This window comes from Tachysurus fulvidraco, chromosome 12, assembly GCF_022655615.1.
Source record: "Tachysurus fulvidraco isolate hzauxx_2018 chromosome 12, HZAU_PFXX_2.0, whole genome shotgun sequence".
Lineage (NCBI taxonomy): Eukaryota > Metazoa > Chordata > Actinopteri > Siluriformes > Bagridae > Tachysurus > Tachysurus fulvidraco.
In genome coordinates, this window is record NC_062529.1 from 7,386,299 (window position 1) to 7,408,853 (window position 22,555).

A 22,555-nucleotide genomic window follows, 5' to 3' on the forward strand; every position below is an offset into this window, starting at 1 on the left:
CTTGCCCAAACCAAGCCTGGATGTACTGCAATACCAGGGCGATGCGTGGAGCGGACGGAGCAAGCCCCTGTTCCGACTCCCAGCTCTAAAAATCCATTTAATATGTAGTCCTCATATAGAGGACGTATCAGATATTAAACTGATAAGAACAGATACTACACTTGATCTTAGCCAAAAGGCAGAGTTGTTGAGGAGTGTGATGACTTAAAGGAAGAAACTGTTACACAGTCTAGTTGTGAGGGCAGGTCAAGGAGCTTTTATTGTCATTTCAGCCATATATAGCTGTTGCAGTACAAAGTGAAATGAGACAACGTTTCTATAGGACCATGGTACAACACAAAACATAGACAGTGCTAAGGACTTGTATATAGTCCTAGATACATAAAGTGCATCTGTGCAAACAGTGCAGTACAAGACAGACAAGACAGTGCAGGATAAAAAATAGTGCAAACAAAAAATACAAGACAATAAACAAAAGGCAATACACAAAAGACCATAAACAGCGCTGATCAGTGTAAATACTGTATGTTCAATCAATATTGCATCTGCAGAAATACTGGAATGAACACAGTATTATAGCAGCAGTTACCTGAGATATTGTAAAGTGTGCAAAACAGCAATCGACTGAAATGTGAGACAGCATGTGAAAAGAGCAAAAAACAGTGTGCAAAACAGCATGTAAACAGATGGATATATATTGGAAGAGTGTGTATATGCTGTAGGTCTGTGCATGAAAAACAATTGATGGTGTGTGTAGGAGTGTGAAGAGTGTTTTTAAGGTCATTCACATTGCCGTTGGCTTTGCTCATGCAGAGTGTGGTGTACTGTAAATGCCAGTGATAAACTGAAGAGAGACTTTAATGATCTTCTCAGCTGTCCTCAATATCTGCTGCAAGGTCTTGTGATCCGAGACAATGATGCAGCTGCTCAGGATGCTCTCAATGGTTCCTTTGTAAAACCTAGTCAGGATAGGTGGAGGGAGATGTGCTTTCTAGTGAGCAGCAGTTCTGCAAGTAAATAGGCCTTGTTTCTGAATGATGGCAATGGAGAATGATCAGACTGTATCAAGCTGGCAGAAAGGTGCGATGAGCAGAAAAGCATCTCAGAATGCATGTCAACATGCCATGTTGTGTTCCACTTCTGTCAGCCAAGAACAATAAGCTGAGGCTACAGTGGTCACAAAGTCACCAAAACCTGATACTGTAGATGAAGACTGGAAAAATGTTCTAATGGATCACCAGTTCCTGTGAGGCACACAGAAAGTAGGCTCAAAATCCTCAAGCATGGATCCATAGACACAACCTGCATTATGTTCACAGTCCAGTCTGGTGGAGGTGGTGTAATGGAGTGGAGAATGTTTTCATGGCAAATTTTGTATTTTTATACCAATCAATTGTTGCTGTCCAGATGCAGCAATTCATGTAATAAAACATAATTGGATCTGAATCCAATACAACAGCTTTGGGATGTGGTAATGCAAGAGATGCACATCATGAAAGTACACCTGATAAATCTGCAGGAAACGCATGAAATTACACCTGATAGATCTGCAGGAAATGCATGAAAGTGCACCTGACAATTCTGCAGGAAATGCATGAAAGTGCACCTGACAATTCTGCAGAAGATGCATGAAAGTACACCTGACAAATCTGCAGGAAATGCATGAAAGTGCACCTGACAAATCTGCAGGAAATGCATGAATGTGCACTGCACAAATCTGCAGGAAATGCATGAAAGTGTACCGGGCAAATCTGCAGGAAATGCATGAAAGTGCACCGGGAAATTCTGCAGAAAATGCATGAAAGTGCACATGACAAATCTGCAGGAAATGCATGAATGTGCACCTGACAAATCTGAGGAAATGCATGAAAGTACACCTGACAAATCTGCAGGAAATGCATGAAAGTGCACCTGACAAATCTGCAGGAAATGCATGAAAGTGCACTGGACAAATCTGCAGGAAATGCATGAAAGTGCACCTGACAAATTTGCAGGAAATGCATGAAAGTGCACCTGACAAATCTGCAGGAAATGCATGAAAGTGCACCTGACAAATCTGCAGGAAATGCATGAAAGTGCACCTGACACATCTGCATGAAATGCATGTAAGTGCACCTGACAAATTTGCAGGAATGCATGAAAGTGCACATGACAAATCTGCAGGAAATGCATGAAAGTGCACCTGACAAATCTGCAGGAAATGCATGAAAGTGCACCTGACAAATCTGCAGGAAATGCATGAAAGTGCACCTGACAAATCTCCCTGAAATGCATGTAAGTGCACCGGACAAATTTGCAGGAATGCATGAAAGTGCACATGACAAATCTGCAGGAAATGCATGAAAGTGCACATGACAAATCTGCAGGAAATGCATGAAAGTGCACCTGACAAATCTGCCTGAAATGCATGTAAGTGCACCTGATAAATTTGCAGGAATGCATGAAAGTGCACCTGACAAATTTGCAGGAATTCATGAAAGTGCACATGACAAATCTGCAGGAAATGCATGAAAATGCACCTGACAAATTTGCAGGAATGCATGAAAGTGCACCTGACAAATTTGCAGGAATGCATGAAAGTGCACCTGACAAATCTGCAGGAAATGCATGAAAGTGCACATGACAAATCTGCAGGAAATGCATGCAAATGCACCTGACAAATTTGCAGGAATGCATGAAAGTGCACATGACAAATCTGCAGGAAATGCATGAAGTGCACATGACAAATCTGCAGGAAAAAAATAAAAGCGTAAAATGTATTAAACGGGATCTATAAAGTGTATTACATGTGTATCAAAGGTAATTTACGCTCTGACGTGAACATTTTTTCCTACAGTCGTCATATTAGACTTTTTAACGGTTTGCTTTTAACGGTCTTTTTTAGGTTCCGTCTTCTCGCATTCCACAATTGGTTGACCTGCGTACACGCCCCCCTTACTACCATTGGTCAGAGAGCTTGTCCATTATTAACCTCGGCGTATAGGAAGCGCCGCACCAACCGGAAAGAGACAGAAAAATCATTGAATTAATTTTTTATTTTATCTTTTAAATTTTTTTTATTGTATTCTGTGGCCATTAAGAGTGTATCTATGTAAAAAGTGAACATAATTTAAAAAATTTGAAACTAGATTGTGTGGATACAGCCAAAGGACAGAAGTTTACAGTCTCCCACTATACCACTTTATGGCTTCATACATTATTTGGTTTTCTATTGCAATTATCTTTTTGCACTATGTCTGAATAGGAGTGTACGACTGTAGAATTTCATTTTGTGTGTGTGTGCGCTTAATAGCACTTTTTATGCAAATAACAATAAGCTCAACACTGAAACGTGATTGGCTGACTGGATAATTAGATGCATGTGCAGATACACAAGCGTTCCTATTGAAGTGGCAGGTGAATGTGTTTATAATGTACACGAACTGTGAATCGATAAACTGCACTAAAGCTATACCAAACACGCCATCTAGTGGTAAACTTCCACATTGCACATGCACATTACTCTACTACACAGTCTCAACCCATATCAGCTAGTAAAATATGGCTAATTGCTCTAATTGTGTCCTCGGGCCTGAGTGGTGCCAGTACAGGGGACTCGTGTGAGTTTCCTCAGCTCAATGGCGTACTACATACAAGGTACTATAATGTTCATGTCTTAACTAATGCATTGTTTTTTAATGAACGTGAAGCAGTTTAAACTTTCTGAGACTTTTATACAATTCTGGACGTTAGCTAGCCGTACTACAGTGTGTGTGTGTGTGTGTGTGTGTGTGTGTGTGTGTGTGTGTGTGTGTGTGTGTGTGTGTGTGTGTGTGTGTGTGTGTGTGTGTGTGTGTGTGTGTGTATGCCTGTGTGTATGTGTTTATGTAGGAAAAATGGGAAAACTCTTGGCAAACTCAGGCCTGTATGATGATCCCAAATATTCATTCATCGATCCGGATTACCACATAAACATAGAGGATTATTTTCAAAATGTTGACATAATTGAAAAGGTGAGTGCTGATGTAAGTATGTGTTTCATGGAGGATTGTAGAGACAAAACACAGTTTCATCTCATTGTCAGACTTTAATGATCCCTTCCATGCAGTGTAAACACTTATGGACAAAAGAAAAAAAGACCTAAATTAAAAATATTGTTTAACTTTAAACATATTAGTTTCCCCCGATTTCTGTTATACTCAATGCTGAATGTATGTATATCGTAAATCTTTACACCAAATGAAGCTATTGTATGTATCTCACTTATTTATTTAGTATATTTATTTATTTTCATTTAATGACGTGAATTTTGCAGAATTACAAACAGTCTCATCACTGTGGCTAAATGAGCTAGAATCTGTTTACAGGTAGATTTTGCAGGCACCTATTTTTTTTAAATCATTCTAATAATAATAATATGTGAGAGATTATAGATCTAAAATCATGCTATAGATCAAATATTTTTCTGTAATGGTATAAATGATGACAGATTGTCAGGACTGTCTTTGAAAATAAATAAGTAAATCCATGATGGAATGTCTATCCATTTTCTGGATCGTTATCCTGACTCCCTCCTTCTGACCTGAATCAGCAGGTCAGATTTGAAACACGTTTGCCTTAAGCAAAATGTCATCACGTCTATCAGCTGTTTCCAGCGTGTTCTTTTTTTTAATCATAGGGGGTGTAATGACAATACTTCTCTGAAATAACGGTGTGCTTTAGGTTACTTGGTGAAGCTCCCTACATTATAGTCGTTGTTTTTGCTTCAGGTGTTGGCACAAATTTACTGAGTTCCCATTATTGGTACATACATGTGTGTGACATTTCATAAATCACAGACGTTTCTGATCTGTGCCTGTGCTTCTTTTTTGTGAGTTCTCCTTCCTGCCTTCCTCTGATATTGTCAATGTTCCAGAATTTTACCACTATATCATGGATGATACAATATGGCACAGCCTTTAGTGAAACCCTTTTGTTGCTGTATATTTCTTATGCCACCCCAAGGCTACGGTGCACAGGAGGGGAAAAAAAGGACGATGTGTACAAATGATTCAAACAAATTGGCACGAGGTCTGTATAGTCAGACAAGAATCATACGGTAATGTCAAAGCATTAGGATTCTGGTTATTTAGGCCATCTGTCTGGAGGAAAAAAGTTTTATGGGATATATATATATATATATATATATATATATATATATATATATATATATATATATATATATATATATAATCATTTTAACAAGACACACACTATATATAATATATATATATATATATATATATATATATATATATATATATATATATATATATATATATATATATATATATATATTAGTGTGTGTCTTGTTAAAATGATTGAGCACCAGGTGGAGATGATGTTCTTACATCATCATCAACATTAAACTGTGGAATTACGTTGCACAAAACATAAATGTTACCTTCTTTTTTATCATTTTTGCTCTGTCATGGAACACACAGAGTCGTCTCTGTTTTCTTTTTCCTCGATTAGTAACTTACACTGGTTTGTTAATCTGTGTGTTTTTTATATAAATAACTTTAGTTACTCAATGGGTTTCTCTGTGTTTCCTCAGGGTTTTCTGGTTTCCTCCTAGCACCCCAAAAAAAGTCATAAAAATATCAAGCAGTTACTTAAGGTGAATGAATAGATAATGAGGGTTTAACAGGCACCTCCTAGACATTTCTTTTACAGAATCTTATCTTAACCTTTTAAAAATCTCTGTTTTATTTGCTTAAACTCGAATGGTATGATTAACAATAATGCGACCAAATGTCAGTCAGTGGGGTTAAGGGTTTGGGTCATTGCCAGTGTCATTGTCAATGCAGGGTGTACGCAGTTGTATGCAGTGTGGCACGGTGGTGCAGGATTACTTACATACACAATCATACACAGTACAACATTCATTTAAAATGCTTTTTTTTAAAAATTTTTAAATTTTTTTTATGACTGTCAGTAATGGAACTTAAATTAAATGCTGAGGTAAAATAGACAAAATATTCCAAAAATACTGCATATGAGTTTAATACAATGATATGAGAGATAAGTCTTTATGAATGTAGTACATATGTCTGGATGTTTTGGATGTTTAATTCCCTAAAGCTGCCTTCACACACCGTGATTTTTATCGTTGCTGTACTAAGAAGTCGTCGATACGCGTCTCTACTACTGGTTGCTATGGCAATAACTTTTATCACTATGCGTCTCCACCGGTGTTCCACTCGACAGCTAATCGGTTTTCTTGCCACTAAAACGAATCATTCCAGAGGGAGGTTTGGCGTTTGTGTATAAAATTCAGCAGCGTATATCACGTTCGCTCCAACGCCTTCACTCCCGTCGGCAGTTGCTGCACCGAGTCGCTCCATATTTACATAAAGTTCAACTTCATGTCTATGGACACGCCCACTTCTCCAAAGTCACCAAAGCTCTCTGTCTTCTAGGAATGAGCTCCGGTTAAAGTAAGCGTTAAAACGGTGTAGAAAAATATCCATAATACTGTGAATGGGTTGAATATTTCATGGATTGTTTGATCCGGATCTTTGTCATTTTGATGAAGTGGTTGTTTAAGTGATACAGAATAAAATGAATGATATAGGTGTTGATTATAAGTAATGAGGTAAGTATTGCAGTCTTTATTATGGCAGGGAAGTTTTAGACAGAAAGCCGAAGAGTAATGGACTGCTTTGTTTCTTTTTTGTAGCTCAGCACAAAGGGAGCAGAGAGACGGGATGAAGGGTCGAGAGAGAGAGAGAGAGAGAGAGAGAGAGAGAGATAAAGGGGCTGGTGGAGAGGGAGGAGTGGCACAGACAGACAGAGTGAGAGAAGCAGAAAGTGTGTGCATGAGTAAGTGGGCTGTTGCTATAAAATTTGTGACAGTGTTGCTCTTTGCGTTCACTGGAGATTAGGCTGCTTCTTTTTTTTTTCCTTTTTTTTTCTTCTTTTTTTTTTTTTTTATACATTTGTAATCAAGGCATGCTTACACACTCCACTCATTTCTCCGTGCCTCCTCGGCTGCCTTGTGTCTGGAAGCCATCCAGCTTTTGTCGCTGACATGGACCGATCTGTGAGTGGATTTAACTCTCTATCTCTTCTCTGTTTCTGTCTCGTACTGTCTCCCTTCCTCACTCCTGCCCTCCCTCACTGTCTGTCGGTCACTAAGCTTGAGCTGTCATCCGCGTCCTTCTGTCCCTTTCCTCCTGTGCGTCTCTCGTTTACCTCTGCGCCGTCCGGCTAAAGATGATTGCTGGGAGCGAGGCCTCTGTTTTTAGGCATGGACGCTGCTGTCAGCTGATCATCTGGGCTAATATGTGTGGGTATTTTCAGTTCAAGCTGGGGGTGGGGAAGTGCATGCTGAGATTATTATGGTCTCTGTTTCCTTTCGTGAGCCAATGACTCATTTGGGCACCGTGAGGGAGACATTCTCTCCTTCTGTTATGTGTGTGTGTGTCTGAGAGAGAGAGAGAGAGCGCGCAAGTGTGTGTATGTCTGTGTGTGTGTGTGCTTGTTGTGTTTGTGTACCCTGACAACCTTAGCTCGAGTTTCTTGGCCTGCAAGACCTCCATGTCCCAGTGTAAATGAAGTAAGACCCTTTATCTCGGCTCGCCCGCTCAATCGAGCTGTTTAGTCATGTGTTTAATCTATCGATCAAATATTTTTTTTAGACAGCATTTTTCCCCACAGAGCACAGATTTTCTTCCATATGATTTGCTGACCCTGTTTTCAGTCTCCTGTAATATGGTCACTAAACTGTAAAGTCTGGTTCAGTATGCCAGGACAAGTGAGAATGAGAATGTAGGGATTCGTAGGAAAGTTAGCGTGTGATGTGCCGCGCAAAGCGGAGGTCGTTTCCCGCTTTACATGTTGAATATTGACACGGGACGAGACGAGAAAACCTCGGTCAGAGTTTCTAGAACTGTCAGACTGCTGCTTTTGTTCCACAGAGCTGGTCCTGAGCGTTTGCGCGTGCTGGTCTGCATCAGTGTTCTGACTCATCATTTCGATTTAAATGGATGTCACATGGACGAGGGACGGTAACCCTTATGTCATTCCTGATGTCATGTCGAGTGAACAGCAGCTTCCCATCTGCCTTCTCACACTTTTTTTTTTTTCTTTCTCTCTCGTATTGCTGACGAGCAGACTGCCAAACGGGTGTTAATAGTCGTCAGTATAAGTGTTTTCCTCCTTTTTTGCTTTGATGCAGATTCGGTTCTGTCTGTCTTACAAGACAACAAAGAGTCTCGTTTGTAAAAGTCTGCAAGTCTACACACCCGTATACACCAGACATCCATCAGTTCTACACCTTCTCAGTTGCAGCTGCTGGTGCAAGGCCACGCACACTTACATAATCAAACGCCGCAAATTGCCATATATATGGTAAACGATGTTCCTTTTAAAGGGTGCTTCTAACGGCTAGTGTGTGCAGTCTGCTGCCCCAATTACATTCACAAAACCTGCAACAATAATGTGAAGATCTGTCATTATTATTGTCTCTTTTCTGCTGCTGTGTCTGAAAATGTGTGTGTGTGTGTGTGTGTGTGTGTGTGTGTGTAAGACACATGTCATTATTCATGTTTGCCTGTAAAAAGTCTTGATTCCTTGTTGAAATGTGCCAGTGGATATAAACCCTAGAGTAGAAAGGACTCGATTGTGCACAATGATGTTTTTTTTTTTGTCTTTCCAAAGGTGGGCCTGAAATCAACTAAAATTGTGCCAGACAAACACAATCGACTCATCACTCTCACATTCGTGTGTTGTTAAACATCACATTCCTCGTGTGTAATTGCCGTAATATAGCCGTTTCTATGTTTATGTTCTGTAAAGACATTGTCTTTACAGAGACAATGTCTATTGTAAAAAGCGCTATACAAATAAACTTGAATTGAATTGAATAATTGCATGTACTGAGTCTGTAAGTGAGGAGTTATCCCAGCCCATGATTTTACTTTACTTTGTGTCTGAAACAGAAGCGATAGATAAATGGTTAAAGTGTTGAACTACTGATTGCAAGGTTCTGGGTTCAGATCGTAGGACCACCAAGCAGTTGCACACTTAAGCAATGCCCTAAACCCTCAACTGATCAATTAACTGATCTATAAATGAGAGAACTGTCAGTAGATGTGCCAAAATGGTATGCTACTGTAGCTCAGAATGATCAGGCGATTTGCGAGTACATTTTGACTCTAGTGCTTTGTGTATACACACAGTCAGGATTAGTTCTACACATACATATCCACACATTCTCGCACAATGGGTTGTTGATTAGAGGATCGGGGTTCAAGCCCCAGTTCTGCTAAGCTGCCATCGTTGACCCTAGGGCTCTTAACCCTCACTCCACCAGCAGAGCTGTATATACATACAGGTTGTTCAGGTCCAAGCATTTTACTATTTCTTTAGGAACGTAGCTGTATTATTCAACCCTGTGTTCATGATCCGTGACACGATGGTCCTGTAATTACTTTGACGTTAAGTGTTGCAGAATACCGGGGTGCACGGTGGCTTAGTGATTAGCACGTTTGCCTCACACCTCCAGTTTTGGGGGTTTGATTCCCGCCTCCGCCTTGTGTGTGTGGAGTTTGCATGTTCTCCCCGTGCCTTGGGGGTTTCCTCCGGGTACTCCGGTTTCCTCCCCCGGTCCAAAGACATGCATGGTAGGTTGATTGGGATCTCTGGAAAATTGTCCGTAGTGTGTGAGTGAATGAGAGTGTGTGCCCTGTGATGGGTTGGCACTCCGTCCAAGGTGTATCCTGCCTTGATACCCGATGACTCCTGAGATAGGCACAGGCTCCCCGTGACCCGAGGTAGTTCGGATAAGCGGTAGAAAATGAATGAATGAATGTTGCAGAATACGGTGCACACCAATCTGTTTTTCTAGACTAACCTAATGGTCTGGCTCAAAATTGTAAATATACACAAATAATGACTGGAAAGAAATCAACACTCATGTCCTTCAGTTGAAAAAGCAGTAATGTGTCATTTGCCAACAAGAAACTGATATTGATAGATTAAATCTGGTTTATTTGCCAATCCTACATAAAAGCGTCTTGTTATGAGATGTTTATTGGGCAGAACTCAACTCCAGACAGAAAATTGTCTGTTAATGCAACACAGGGAGCCACAAAACCCTTTTGACATCTAAAATGAAGAGAACACTGCATATATCGTTTTTTACCTTAATGGAAAGTATAGAAAAAACTGTAGTGTGTTGCATTTATGTAATCAATGAACTGCTACAGACTAAACGAAATTTTATTTCTGCAGGCAAACAAAAATAATTTGAACAGTTTGAATTAACCTTAAGAAAAAAGAAGCTGGCTTGAAGGTTACTTTCAAATAAAATGTACAATGTCTAATTGAGTCCTCTTCGTATTCATGACACCATAATTTTAACTTGCCGGCTGCAACAAACCAAAAATGCGTCTGCGTCTGTGTGTCGGATTTCGCAAGTCGGCAGTTATGACGCATATTTTGAGCGACAAAAGGTTTATTTTAATGTTACAAGAGCCTCCTAATCTCAGAATTTAGAATTGCATTTTTTTTTAAAAACGAACTAACTAAAATAAAATAAGTTTAAATTAAATATTTATTTCCCAAATCTACAGGGAGTTGCAGCAGAGGGATGAAAGAACCACTCAGGTTGCCGACCCCTGTCTTAGAGGAACATCGTTTTTTTTGAGATTGCTGGTCAGGAACATTGCAAGATCTTATTCTGTATCTTGTTACTGTAATGTTCTACCTTATTGATTCAGCCACTTTATCTGTCACTTCTAAGGTTTGGTACTAAAATGGCTCACTTGCTGGGTGTACAGTTATGCCCATTTTCCACCAAGGCAGTTTGAGTGCTGGTTCAGAGCCAGAGCCTAATTTAGAACCAGTTCTTTCTGTTTCGACAGCCAAAGCACCGGCCCTGAACCAGGAAAATTGGTTCTTAAGTAGCACCATAACGTTGCTGGTCTAGACTCAAGAACCGCGTTTGATAATGTACCTTAAATATACTAATGTTTAATACACTTTTACTTTACCGCAATATGATACATTATCAGCACACATGATAGTAGGTAGCTACATGCTAAGGCTAACTTTTTTCTGTGCTAATGATAAAATAATGTTATGTACTTTCTCAAGTACCTCCGTTTATTCAAATTACACGGAGCTGCACGTACACGTGGGATTCGCCACGTTTGGATGCTAATGTAGGTTCACAGAGCCATGAGCATTAACAGTAAAGCAACATCCACCATTGTTGTGTTTGTGTTTACCGCTGCTGCGCCAACGTTGCTGCGCTGGGTAACGTGACGCGTATACAGTGACGTCAGACTCGGCTCTGTGATGGCTCTCTAGCCGGTGGAAAGGCAAACCGGTTCGCCAGTGGAACCAACTTTGTACCAACACTAGCTCTGAACCAGCACTCGGTTCTTTTTGGTGGAAAAAAATTTAGATCATAGCTGTGGTATTAGACTGAGCCTGATTTGCTATTCTGCATACTACAGTGTATAGCAAAGGTGTAGACACCTGACCATCACACACATGCCCTTGATTAACATCCAGTTATACGTTGTCGATCAGAGGATCCGGGTTCAAATCCCAACACTGCCAAACTGCCATCATTGGGCTCTTGTGCAAGGCTCTTAATCCTCATTGCTCCAGGGGCTCAGTATCATGGCTGACCCTGTGCTCTGACCCTAACCTCTAAAAAAAAAAAAAGCCATTGTCTGTAATGTATAAAATGTGAAAAAAATAAAGGATTGTTTTCTTCTTCTATCTATGTTTAATTACTCTGTTGCTGTTATAAGCAGCTCCACTCTTTTGGGAAGGCTTTCCACTACATTTTAGAATGCAGCTGTGGGAATTTGTCACAAGAGCATTAGTAAGATGTGCCACAAGAGCATTAGTAAGATGTGCCACAAGAGCATTAGTAAGATGTGCCACAAGAGCATTAGTAAGATGTGCCACAAGAGCATTAGTAAGATGGGGTCAATTTGTGGACGATGTGCATTATGAATATCCGTGATTGAGGGAAGAGAGATGCCGATGATCTGAGACGGTGCAGTTCCCAAACCAGACAATGATGCAGCTGCTCAGGATGTTCTCAATGGTTCCTCTAAAGAACATGGTCAGGATGGGTGGAGGGAGATGTGCTTTCCTTAGCCTTCTTAAGAAGTAGATGCACCGCTGGGCTTTCTTACTGATGGAGCCGGTGTTGAGTGACCATGTGAGGTTCTTCGCCAGATGAACACCAAGGATTTTGGTTGATGATCTCTATGGAAGATCCATTGATGTTGAGTAAAGAGAAGTCATTCTGTGCTATTCTGAAGTCTTTAGTTTTGTCAACTTTTAGATACAGGTTCTTGTCTTTACACCAGACAGTTAGCTGTTGCACCTCGTCTGACTCTTCGTTCTTACTGATAAAACCCACCATGTTCTTGTCATCCGCAAACTTGGGGATGTGGTTTGTACTGTTCGTTGCAACACAGTTGTGAGTCAGTAGAGTGAACTGCAGTGGACTGAGCACACAGCCCTGAGGGGCTCCACTGCTCAGTGTGGTGGTGCTGGAGATGCTGTTCCTGATCCGGACTGACCAAGGTCTCCCAGTCAGGAAGTCCAGGATCCAGTTTCAGAGTGAGGTGTTCAGTCCCAGCAGGCTCATATTCTCAGTCAGGTGCTGCAGGATGATTGTAGTTGAATGCTGAACTTGATTCAGTGAACAACATTTGAACGTATGTATCTTTATTGTCCAGGTGTGTGAGGGCCAGATGGAGGATCCATTGGAGCGGTTTGGACTATACATTTACATTTACAGCATTTGGCAGACGCCCTTCTCCAGAGCGATGTACATAAGTGCTTAAATCTCTAACATTGAATACATTAATGCTGGTTCACTAGGTTACATACTTAAGATACCATGAGTTTAAAACATTTGTTCAAAGTTACAATGAAAAAGTGTCAAAAGGTTTTTTTTGTTTGTTTTTTTTTTAAATGCAAAAGATAAGGAAAGAAGTGCTAGTTGAAATGTTTCCTGAATAAGTAGGTCTTCAACCGCCGCTTGAAAATAGCCAGTGACTCGGCTGTCATAGCCAGTGACTCAGACTATACTTAAACTGCAGGGGGTCCAGTGAAGGTTGTAGCTTTACAAGCCTCTTGAAGCACTTCGTTACGATGGGTGTGAATGTGACGGAACGATAGTCGTCGTGTCAGGAAATGTAGGAACAACGGCGCTACTCGGGGAAATGTTGAAGATGTCAGTGAAGACAGCCACTAGCTGTTCTGAACATTCCCTGAGCACCCTACCAGGAATGTTGTCTGGTTTAGCAGACTTCCTTGGGTTAACTCTACTTAAAGTTCTCCTCACGTCGGCTATAGTTTGACAAAGTACCTGGTCGTTGGAGGGAGGGATGGTCTTCCTTGCCGCAATGTTGTACTGTGCCACAAACCTTGCGTAGGTGTTGTTCAGCGTGTTTGGTGTTTCGAGTGTGTGGTGATGGTCTCTGAGACGGTAGCTGGTCTTGCACTCGACGTAGCTGGCCACTGATGACTTTTTTGAAGGGAGGTATCGTCTTTATTGGAGTGCTAATGATTGTATTACTAATCGGAAGTCTATGCCGTTTGATTGAAAATGACCTCAAACACATCTAATGTGACTGCTAATTTTAGCAGAATACGATGAATTTCGAAAATGTTGACTTGCAAAATTTGAAAACATACCCGTAAGATTTGTCGACCATCTTGATTGTTTTTCTCTCTTTTTTTTCTGTACCCGGTAGCCCCACCCCTCTTTGGCTACGTTAGCAAAGATCATAGTGTTCAACATTCTATGCTTCATAATTTTGAATAACTGCATGAGTGCTTTTTGTTGGAGTATTCAGTGTCATCGCACTACTTACAAAATCTATACAAAATAGAAATTGAATGGGGAATAAGTATGTGAACTGGGATAAACTTCTTGTCTTCATGGAGCTCGCTTTTGTGAACAGGGACATTGTTCTGCTGGAACAGGTTCAAGCCTCTTGAAGGGGAAAGTAATGCTACAGTAAACAAAGGCATTCTATACAATTGTGTGCTTCAAACTTTGTGACAACCGTTTGGGAAAGAAGCGTATATAGGTGTAATGTTCAGGTGACGATATAAATTTGGTCGTATTGTGTATGTAAGCGTCTGTGGGGAAACTGACATTGTACATCTGACTATTTTCAAATGAACTATTTCCTCAGTGTGGGACTTAACAACTCTTAACCCTCATCGTGATTGACTTTACACCCTAAATTACGTTCTAGGTGACTGTCACAGCGAAAGAGGAGTCTGTGGATTAATAGATTAAATTTTATTGTGTGAAATATACTTTGGTATGAGGAATTGTGTGTGCGTGCATGGGGGTGTGTGTGCGCATGTGGGGAAAGTACTTCATTAGAGCCTGCATGTGAATGAGTCTGACTTTCACTTGATATGATTATAAAGAGGTCTAAGAGGTGTGTGTTTCTGTGTGTCTGTGTGTGTGTTGGGGTGTAATGAAATGTCACTGTATCTGTGTATATATACCAGCTCTAAATATTTTTTATTATTTATTTAAAAAAATAATAATAATGTAAATTCTAAATTAAATTTTTCCCCAAAACAAGAACAAACTTGAAGCATCATTTAAACCACAGTGACCAGGACCTGACAGTTAATGAATGAATGAGGACCAAGTTTTATATTTAACTGCTGACCTCAAATAACGTAGAAAATTCTAGCTTATGCTTTTTATCTCGAATCGGCCAACGCACAAATCTAGACGCAAGCAGATACAAATAGCTTATCTTCTGTTTGTGTCTGTATATGTATCTGTTTAGACCATGTGTAGTGTAGTGTGTACTGTAGTGTGTGTGTTGTCACGTCGCGCCTATTAATATTATCAGAGGCTTCACATATGACATATTTTTGTCAGAATCTTTTCCACTGCAAGATGAATGTTCAGTTTGACCCTCTTTCTCATGGCATACATGTTTTACGCTGCTGCTTCACACTGTGTCACTTTCCTGAATCAGCCTGTAGCACCACCTGGCTTCTCTCCAGGCTGCTTTTTATGTCTTTCTGAAAAACAAGCTTAACTTCACCTTCATCATCTTAAGTGAGAGCAGGGCCACTTGCAGCCGCAATTTATGATGTCACTAAGCTCGTCACTGTGCAGGATGTGTCGTCTCTGACAAAGCATTCACGCGTGAGCCCCTTCCTTCCCCAGGATTCTCAGACATGGCCTTTACTGAACCTTACAGTCATTAAAGCACCCGGCGTGATTTTGCCGCAACAGAGCGCCATAACCGAGGCTCCCTATGGGGATTTCACACGTCAGGCTGTAAGCACAGTCATGCTGGACACCAAAAGAAAAAAACAAAATCTCTGCTTCAATGTATTAATCTCTTCCATTTTCTTGAGTGGTAACTGTTTATTCTCAATCTGATATTTATCCTATTCTAAACTGCTGTAACTGGAAGACGAGCTATTTTAAAGTTTTAAATAGTCTTGTATGCTGATGAAAGCCTACAATTTTTACTTTTATTCAGCAGTGATGTAATTTAAACCGGATTAAAAAGGATAGTGAGGTTTGTGTTGGATACAGAGCCTGCACAAGAACAGGATAGGATGCCACTCTATTGTAGTAGTAGTAGTAGTAGTAGTATTGTAGTAATAATAATAATAATAATAATAATAATAATAATAATAATAATATCATCATTATTGATGATGATGATGATGATGATGATGATGATCATCATCATCATCATCGTTGCCGTCACCATTCTGCCCAGCCTTAATAATAATAACACCACCACCAACAACATTGTATCATAGTTAATATTATTATTATTATTGTTGTTGTTGTTGTTGTTATTAAGGCTGGGCACAATGGTGACACAGAGGTTCATTTTAACACTTCACAACTCTATGGTTTTTAGTCTGATCCTGTGTCTGCGTCCTCCAGGCTCTCTGGTTTCCTCTCACCTCCCAAAAACAAGCCATTAAGCCTTCTGGCTACATTGAATTACCCCCTGGGTGTAAATGTGATAGACTGGTATGACATCCGGCTTGTATTCCTGCATCACACTCTTCAAGCTTCAGATCCAGAATGAAGTGGTTCCTGAAATCCAATGAATGATTAATAAGAGAGATTATTACTAAAGCAGCATTATTAGACATTAGGGCCCATATGCATGAAAATTCTTAGTGCTCCTAGAGAGTTGCTCCTAGTCATGAAAATGTGGGCCTTTCTCCTTAAGATGAAAGAGAAGACCCCAGTAAAGATAACAGTTATTCACAGAAGAAAGGAGGAGTTTAAAGAGACTTAAGAGTTTCTTTAGGAGAGGAGAAAATGGCCAAAAGGTGAAGAAGGAGAAGAAATGTATTGCATATGAAATTTAATAATTATAGCGAGTTATTAAAATGCTACAAATTAGATCGTTGAGGGATTTTGTTTGTGACCAATCATATTAGAGATAACATCTCGGACACAGCGCAGAAGTAAGTGTGTGTGTTTTTGTGTGTGTGTATGTTTGGGTGTGTGTACTTGTGTTTGTGTGTACTGTATGTATGTGTGTTGTGCCGCTGTGGCATTTAGAGATACACTAACATCTCAGAAACCGAGCCGAAATGTCATAGCGGCAGAAACGGTATCATTTGGTGCTATGACATTTCTGCTCTGTGTCTGAGATGTTTACATTACATTTGTTTTATTTGTAACATCCAGATTTCAGCGCATCTCTATGATGATTGCTCACAAACGTAATCCCTACACGATATAGTGAAGGCTTTTAATTGACTAGATATTAAAATTGTAAAATATTTGAATTTTATTATTATTTTTCTTCTATTGGACAGCCAATCACAGTCTTCAAAAGAATGCGTCATACCTAGTAACGGGTTTAGCCCCGCCTCCTCTCAATAAAGGTTTTGTGTTTCCTTGCTCGGAGTTCTGAATCAGTCTTGAGCTAAGATTCATAGTTATAAATGTTTAAGCTAAATTAAGAGCTCTCTAGAGTCATTTTGAGAATCTTTATGAATATGGGCTTTGGTTTGCTGTACAGGACAGGAGCAATTTGAAATATTTTTAACAATATCTGTTGCAGAAAGGACTCATTTACAGTAAACAATGTCTCGTTCACTATGAAACATAATAGCTGGAGAAATCTGGAAATTCTTCTTTTTTTTAAAACCAGCTCATCCCAATTTGAAGAGACTTGAATTGTAGATTTTAGTGCTAACGAATTCTCACATGCTCTTATGTGATTAAAAGGTGTTCCTTTGTCCCGTGTTCCCTTTTACTGTACTCTGAATGCTGCACAATGCTGTAAGTGTCCTTCATCAAGAGTAAAGTGCTGGAAAACAATATGGCATTTTCAGTATGGGAAATTAGACGTGCAGAAGTTTAACAATATGTGAGCCATAGCACAAAAAGATAGCTGCTGGCTTATAATCAAAATGCTGCAGAATTCATTCATTCATTCATTTTCTACCGCTTATCCGATCTTCTCGGGTCACGGGGAGCCTGTGCCTATCTAGGGCGTCATCGGGCATCAAGGCAGGATACACCCTGGATGGAGTGCCAACCCATCGCAGGGCACACACACACTCATTCACTCACACACTACGGACAATTTTCCAGAGATGCCAATCAACCTACAATGCATTTCTTTGGACCGGGGGAGGAAACCGGAGTACCCGGAGGAAACCCCCAAAGCACGGCGAGAACATGCAAACTCCACACACACAAGTCGGGGGGGGGATCGAACCCCCAACCCTGGAGGTGTGAGGCGAATGTGCTAACCACTAAGACACCGCTGCAGAATTCAGCAAGATCAAAATCTTTGATGGAAATATTTGAAATAATAGCATTTTATACTCTAATACATTCTCCTGTTGGGTGCCTCAGAGCACCGGATGTGTTACTTAATATACAAGTCAACGCTACAATGGTTGTGTATGTGAATGTTTTGAATATTTTTGTTACAAGAATGAAAAAACCAAAATAAAGAAATGTATTTTACCGTAGCTATTTTTTTTGTATGGAAAAGTGGAAAAGTGAATAAGGACTGTTTTCCTTAGAGCGCCACGGACATGATCCTGGTGAAGAAGGAGCAGAAAGATGCTGAGCTGGATAGGAAGATTGAGGCATTGCGAAAGAAGAACGAGGCCCTTATGAAGCGCTATCAGGTGATAATCCGGACGTTTGTGTTATTTCCTAGCTTATGTTAACCAGCCCTCTATTTTATTTATTAGTAAATATATCAGGTAAATATATACACGCACATAAGACTTTTGCTTATAAGCACATCAGACTCACGCTCGTACACACATCAGATACATGCTTATATGCACACATCAGACTCACACTTTTACATAGATATTAAAGTCGTACTTGTGCTTTCACATCAGACTTATGCTTATACGCACAGGTCAGACTCATGCTTATACGCACAGATGATTCTCATGCTTATACGCACAGGTCAGACTCATGCTTATATGCACAGATCAGACTCATGCTTATACGCACAGATCAGACTCATGCTTATATACACACATCAGTCTTGCACACGTATCAGAATCATGCTTCTATGCACACACATTAAACTCATATGTACTGTATACATAAATCAATCGCCCATATCAAAACAAAATCTGATTCTGGCCAGCAAAGGGCTGTGGTTTCATGTTGAAGTCTGGCAGTAAACTAAGCAAACCTGTAAGCAGGTAAACAGGGTTGTGCACATGGGTGTAAATCCCGGGGGGATTTGGGGGAGGGAGACCCCCCCCCCATTCGAGGATTGTCTCCCCCCTCCCCCCCAAAAAATATTCTTTAAAAAATATCGCACTCTCTATTGTGAAAAATATATGTATGTATGTATGTATACCTAAATAATTGTGTAAGTAGAAAAAAAAAACACACAAAAACCCCGCAAAAACTGCATTTAGAAACAGTTGCGTTCCCCCTCCGCTTTCTCACAGTGGTTTGACCCACTGCCTGCTTCCCCAGTACATCTCACCTACTCTGCACACACGAGTCAGGTGTGTGGCTGCGGCTCAATTAATGTTAAACTCCATTAAGTAGGGGATTTTATTCACTTTAAATAAAGCGATTCTCTTTAATGATGCAGACTCATTCATAATTTAGTTGCGGCAAAAATGCTGATTACCGTTGTAATTTTCCATGAATCTGCTATAACGGTTATTACTTCTCTAGTTAACGTTAGCTTGTTATAGCTTGTCGCATAGTGCACTGTAACTAACACGCCAAAGCCGTTTCCCATGCATTGTTTTATTTGGGACGACTTAGCATAATGTTAACATTAACGGTCACAATTAGCATATCGTTTAGCTGTGCTTTTACTAAATTAGCACTGTGCTACGTCCGAACTGACCTCACTGTATTTTTTTTTCTATAATCAAATTCTATTCTGTTCTTAAGTGTCTTAATTTAAAAAATTTTTTTAACATTTTTTAATTCCTTGTTTTTATTTTTATGATAGTTAAATGTGCTACAATATAAATAAACTTGCCTTGCCTTGCAGTGTCATAGACTAGATAAAATAATGGAGAAAAGGAAAATTTGAACCTGAGAAAAACTTTGAGAATAACCATAATGACGCAGTCGTTTTTCACTGTGGGGACATGTCTTTTATAAGTACAATTTGACTGTATTATTTGTGTCCTCTTCAAAAATTGCTCATGAGAAATTTTATATTTATTGTCCCCACCCCCTCCTGTTAAATGAAATTTACGCCCATGGTTGTGCACCTTATATTGCTGGATATTGTTGTGATGAAGTAGAGCTAGTTTGAGTCAGGTAGCACTATGCAGTTAAATTTTTTAGTTTATTATGCTGGTTTACATTGAGAGCTGTAATCTGACTTAAATCCTGTCTTTTAGGAGGTAGAGGAGGATAAGAAACGTGCGGAGCAGGAGGGCATGGCGATGCAGAGCCGTAAAGGGAAGGTTGAGGATCTGACCATCACTATCAATAAGTTCCCTACTGTGAGCCTTTTAGTCTTTCTGGTTAAATACTGCATTATGTAAAATGTGGCTTTCATTTTAATTTGTAGCTTGCCATTACAAACAGACAATTAGGTAAAAATGCAGTTAATTCCTCGTGATGTGTTTGGCACCCAATTTTTAAATAACCACTTTTTTTCCTTCCCGATTTTTGTTCTTCTTCATCATTTAAGGAGAAGCGTGTTGTAACAAAGAAGGATTTGGGAGATGAAATACCTAAACTGCTGCAGAACCAGGAGGACGTGTCCAACGTTTTCAGTGTTGGCCGTGGTAAAAGGAGGCAGATTCTAGTCACTGCCCCTGGAAACACTAAGGCAAGCTTGGCATTAGGTCCATATAAATGTGTGTGAACTAAGAATGTTAATGACTCGTACCCTGTTCTGGATGTTGTTGGGTTGCAAAATATGTATTTCTCGGCTGTTTCCATGGTTACACATTTCTTTTAGTGACCATGTCATATCCTATTGATTTGCATGTATTGACAGCAGCAGAGATGTTCCCCAGATAAGTGAATTGAAGAGATAGGAGTACACAAGAATGTACATTTTAAGCATAAAACTGTTTTGATCAAACAGTACCATTAGTGAGGAAAGTAAGTGCTGACGATTAATAGAGAAGCTTGATGGAAGATATGTAATTGGTAAGTTTTTTTATCGCACAAGTAAAAATATGTACAGAAATAGTGATGTAGACTGAGATGACTTTTGAGCTGAGACCTTTCTCTGCAGGGGAAGAGGGTGGTCAGTGAAAGAGTGGAGAAGGGCAGTACTGCTGGTCTAGCAGGGATCAAGCACTCTACTGAGGGCAGGAGAGAGACTCTGGATACCACTGCCGGGAGAAAGGATTGTACAAAATGCCCGGTAAGACTTTGAAGGCATTTAAACACCCTAATTTTGCGTTGATGTTCTTTTGTAATTGCTAGTGGCTTTGCTTTTACATTTTATGTTGACACTAAAATGGCACGGCTCTTGACACAAAGCATTACAAACTTCAAGAGACATCTGCAACCTTAGCTTTTTTTACTTTTTCATTTAAAGCAGTAGTAAGGCCAAATGCAAACGATCACCTTGCAAAAGAAAAAACAAGTCACTGCTTGGGAAAGGGCATAAGATGCGAGAGATGCGTCACTTAGTTGCTTCACTTCTAATTTGCATAAAGCCTTTCAGTCCACCTGCTTCTCACTTTTCATCCCCTGACAGTTACCTCACTTCTTGTCATTGCAGTTTTCCAGCTCGGTCTTGTGAGAGTGTAGAAATGAGTAGTGTGGGTTGTGTTCACTATGGGCAGTTAAAAATAGATCAGGCATTAATTTTTAACCCCATTCACACCGTGGGGGTTATGGGTTTGATCCCCATGTCTACCCTGTGTGTGTGTTTGGTTTCTTCTGGGTACTACAGTGTCTTTCACCAGTCCAAAGACATGCCTGAATGACGTCTCCAAATTGTCTATTGTGTTTGTGCCATGCGATGGGTTCACTGCAAAAAATATCAAGGCGCATTACTGCACATCATTTTTAAGGCTAAACAGCAAACATAGCCTTATTTGATTAATAAATATTTTATAGATAAGTCTAGATGTTCATCAGGCTTCTACAAGGGGCTTTCCATTTCTGCCACGGTACAGTTTAAGTAGTCGAGGAGAGTTCTTGTCTAAGGCTTCTCTCAACAGTTGTTATGAAAAGGGTACTTGCAATAAAAAAAAAACAACTTTATCATAGTTTTCTGGATGAAAAACCATTCTAGATACCTGGAGGAAAACCGAAACTTATCATCATCTTCGTCCCTCCCTATTTTTTACTTACACTAACTCATTACATCAAGCCTGGCACAACTGTGATCTATAGCTTCCAAGCTTGTACTTAATGCTTGTGGTCCAGACATCATATCATGTTCCACTACCAGGCTCCGTTAAAGCAATGCTTTCATACAGTATGTCATTGCCCTTATGGAGTTTTAACTCAGTGTCATGAGAAATGGAGAAGGCCACTATGAGATGTTTCGCATATAGGTCTGAATATCTGAAGATGTGGAAAGATGCTGGCAAACTGATGCTGGCTTTATCAAGAGATGATGTTTGTGACTGTGGTTGGTGTGGTAGCCTAGTGGTTAAGTTTTGACCTCCGATCGGAAGACTACGAGCTCAAATCCTCGGTCCACCAAGCTGCCACTGCTGGACCCCTGAGCAAGACACTTAACCTTCAATTGCTCAGTATTAAAATAGGAAATGTAAGTCACTCTGGATAAGGACATCTGCCAAGTGCCATAAATGTAAATAATGGTAACAGCTTTCATCATTATTTCAAAGAATGGCAAGATGGTACTTTTCACAGGCAGTTCTGCAATGTCCAAGTTCGAGCTCAGGTATATTTGAAGGCTAAATTACTACAGCATTAACTGTATACACCCATTAAAAAAAAAAAAAATCTCAAAGAGTAATCCATTAATCATGTACATCAATAGTACATACCGTTATATTCAATTCAGCAAGCACATCTTTTGGGTCACCATCAACTTTCTAGCTTCTGGGTATCCAACTAATGGGT

The 22,555-nt window shown here is 39.9% G+C and overlaps 1 protein-coding gene and 1 non-coding gene across 7 annotated transcripts in view; one reads left to right on the top strand and one right to left on the bottom strand.

Annotated features, from left to right (window-relative positions):
- On the bottom strand, window positions 1–191 carry LOC113659845. The gene has a single exon (XR_003444704.1). It is a non-coding gene; the product is annotated as a U2 spliceosomal RNA (small nuclear RNA).
- A 3,220-nt stretch (window positions 192–3,411) lies between these two features.
- LOC113659821 (coiled-coil domain-containing protein 9B) overlaps window positions 3,412–22,555 on the top strand; it is a 40,252-nt gene continuing 21,108 nt past the window's right edge. The window contains exons 1-6 of one of the 6 annotated variants that reach the window (XM_027172872.2): window positions 3,412–3,636; window positions 3,871–4,004; window positions 18,070–18,177; window positions 19,891–19,995; window positions 20,187–20,327; window positions 20,742–20,873. In XM_027172872.2, the coding sequence (XP_027028673.1) occupies window positions 3,618–3,636; window positions 3,871–4,004; window positions 18,070–18,177; window positions 19,891–19,995; window positions 20,187–20,327; window positions 20,742–20,873 (639 nt within the window). In that variant the 5' untranslated portion in view covers window positions 3,412–3,617. Of the gene's footprint in view, window positions 3,637–3,870; window positions 4,005–6,813; window positions 6,844–6,918; window positions 7,064–18,069; window positions 18,178–19,761; window positions 19,808–19,890; window positions 19,996–20,186; window positions 20,328–20,741; window positions 20,874–22,555 lie in introns of those variants that run through there. The other 5 variants (XM_027172875.2, XM_027172873.2, XM_027172877.2 and 2 more) reach the window with 5 other exon arrangements.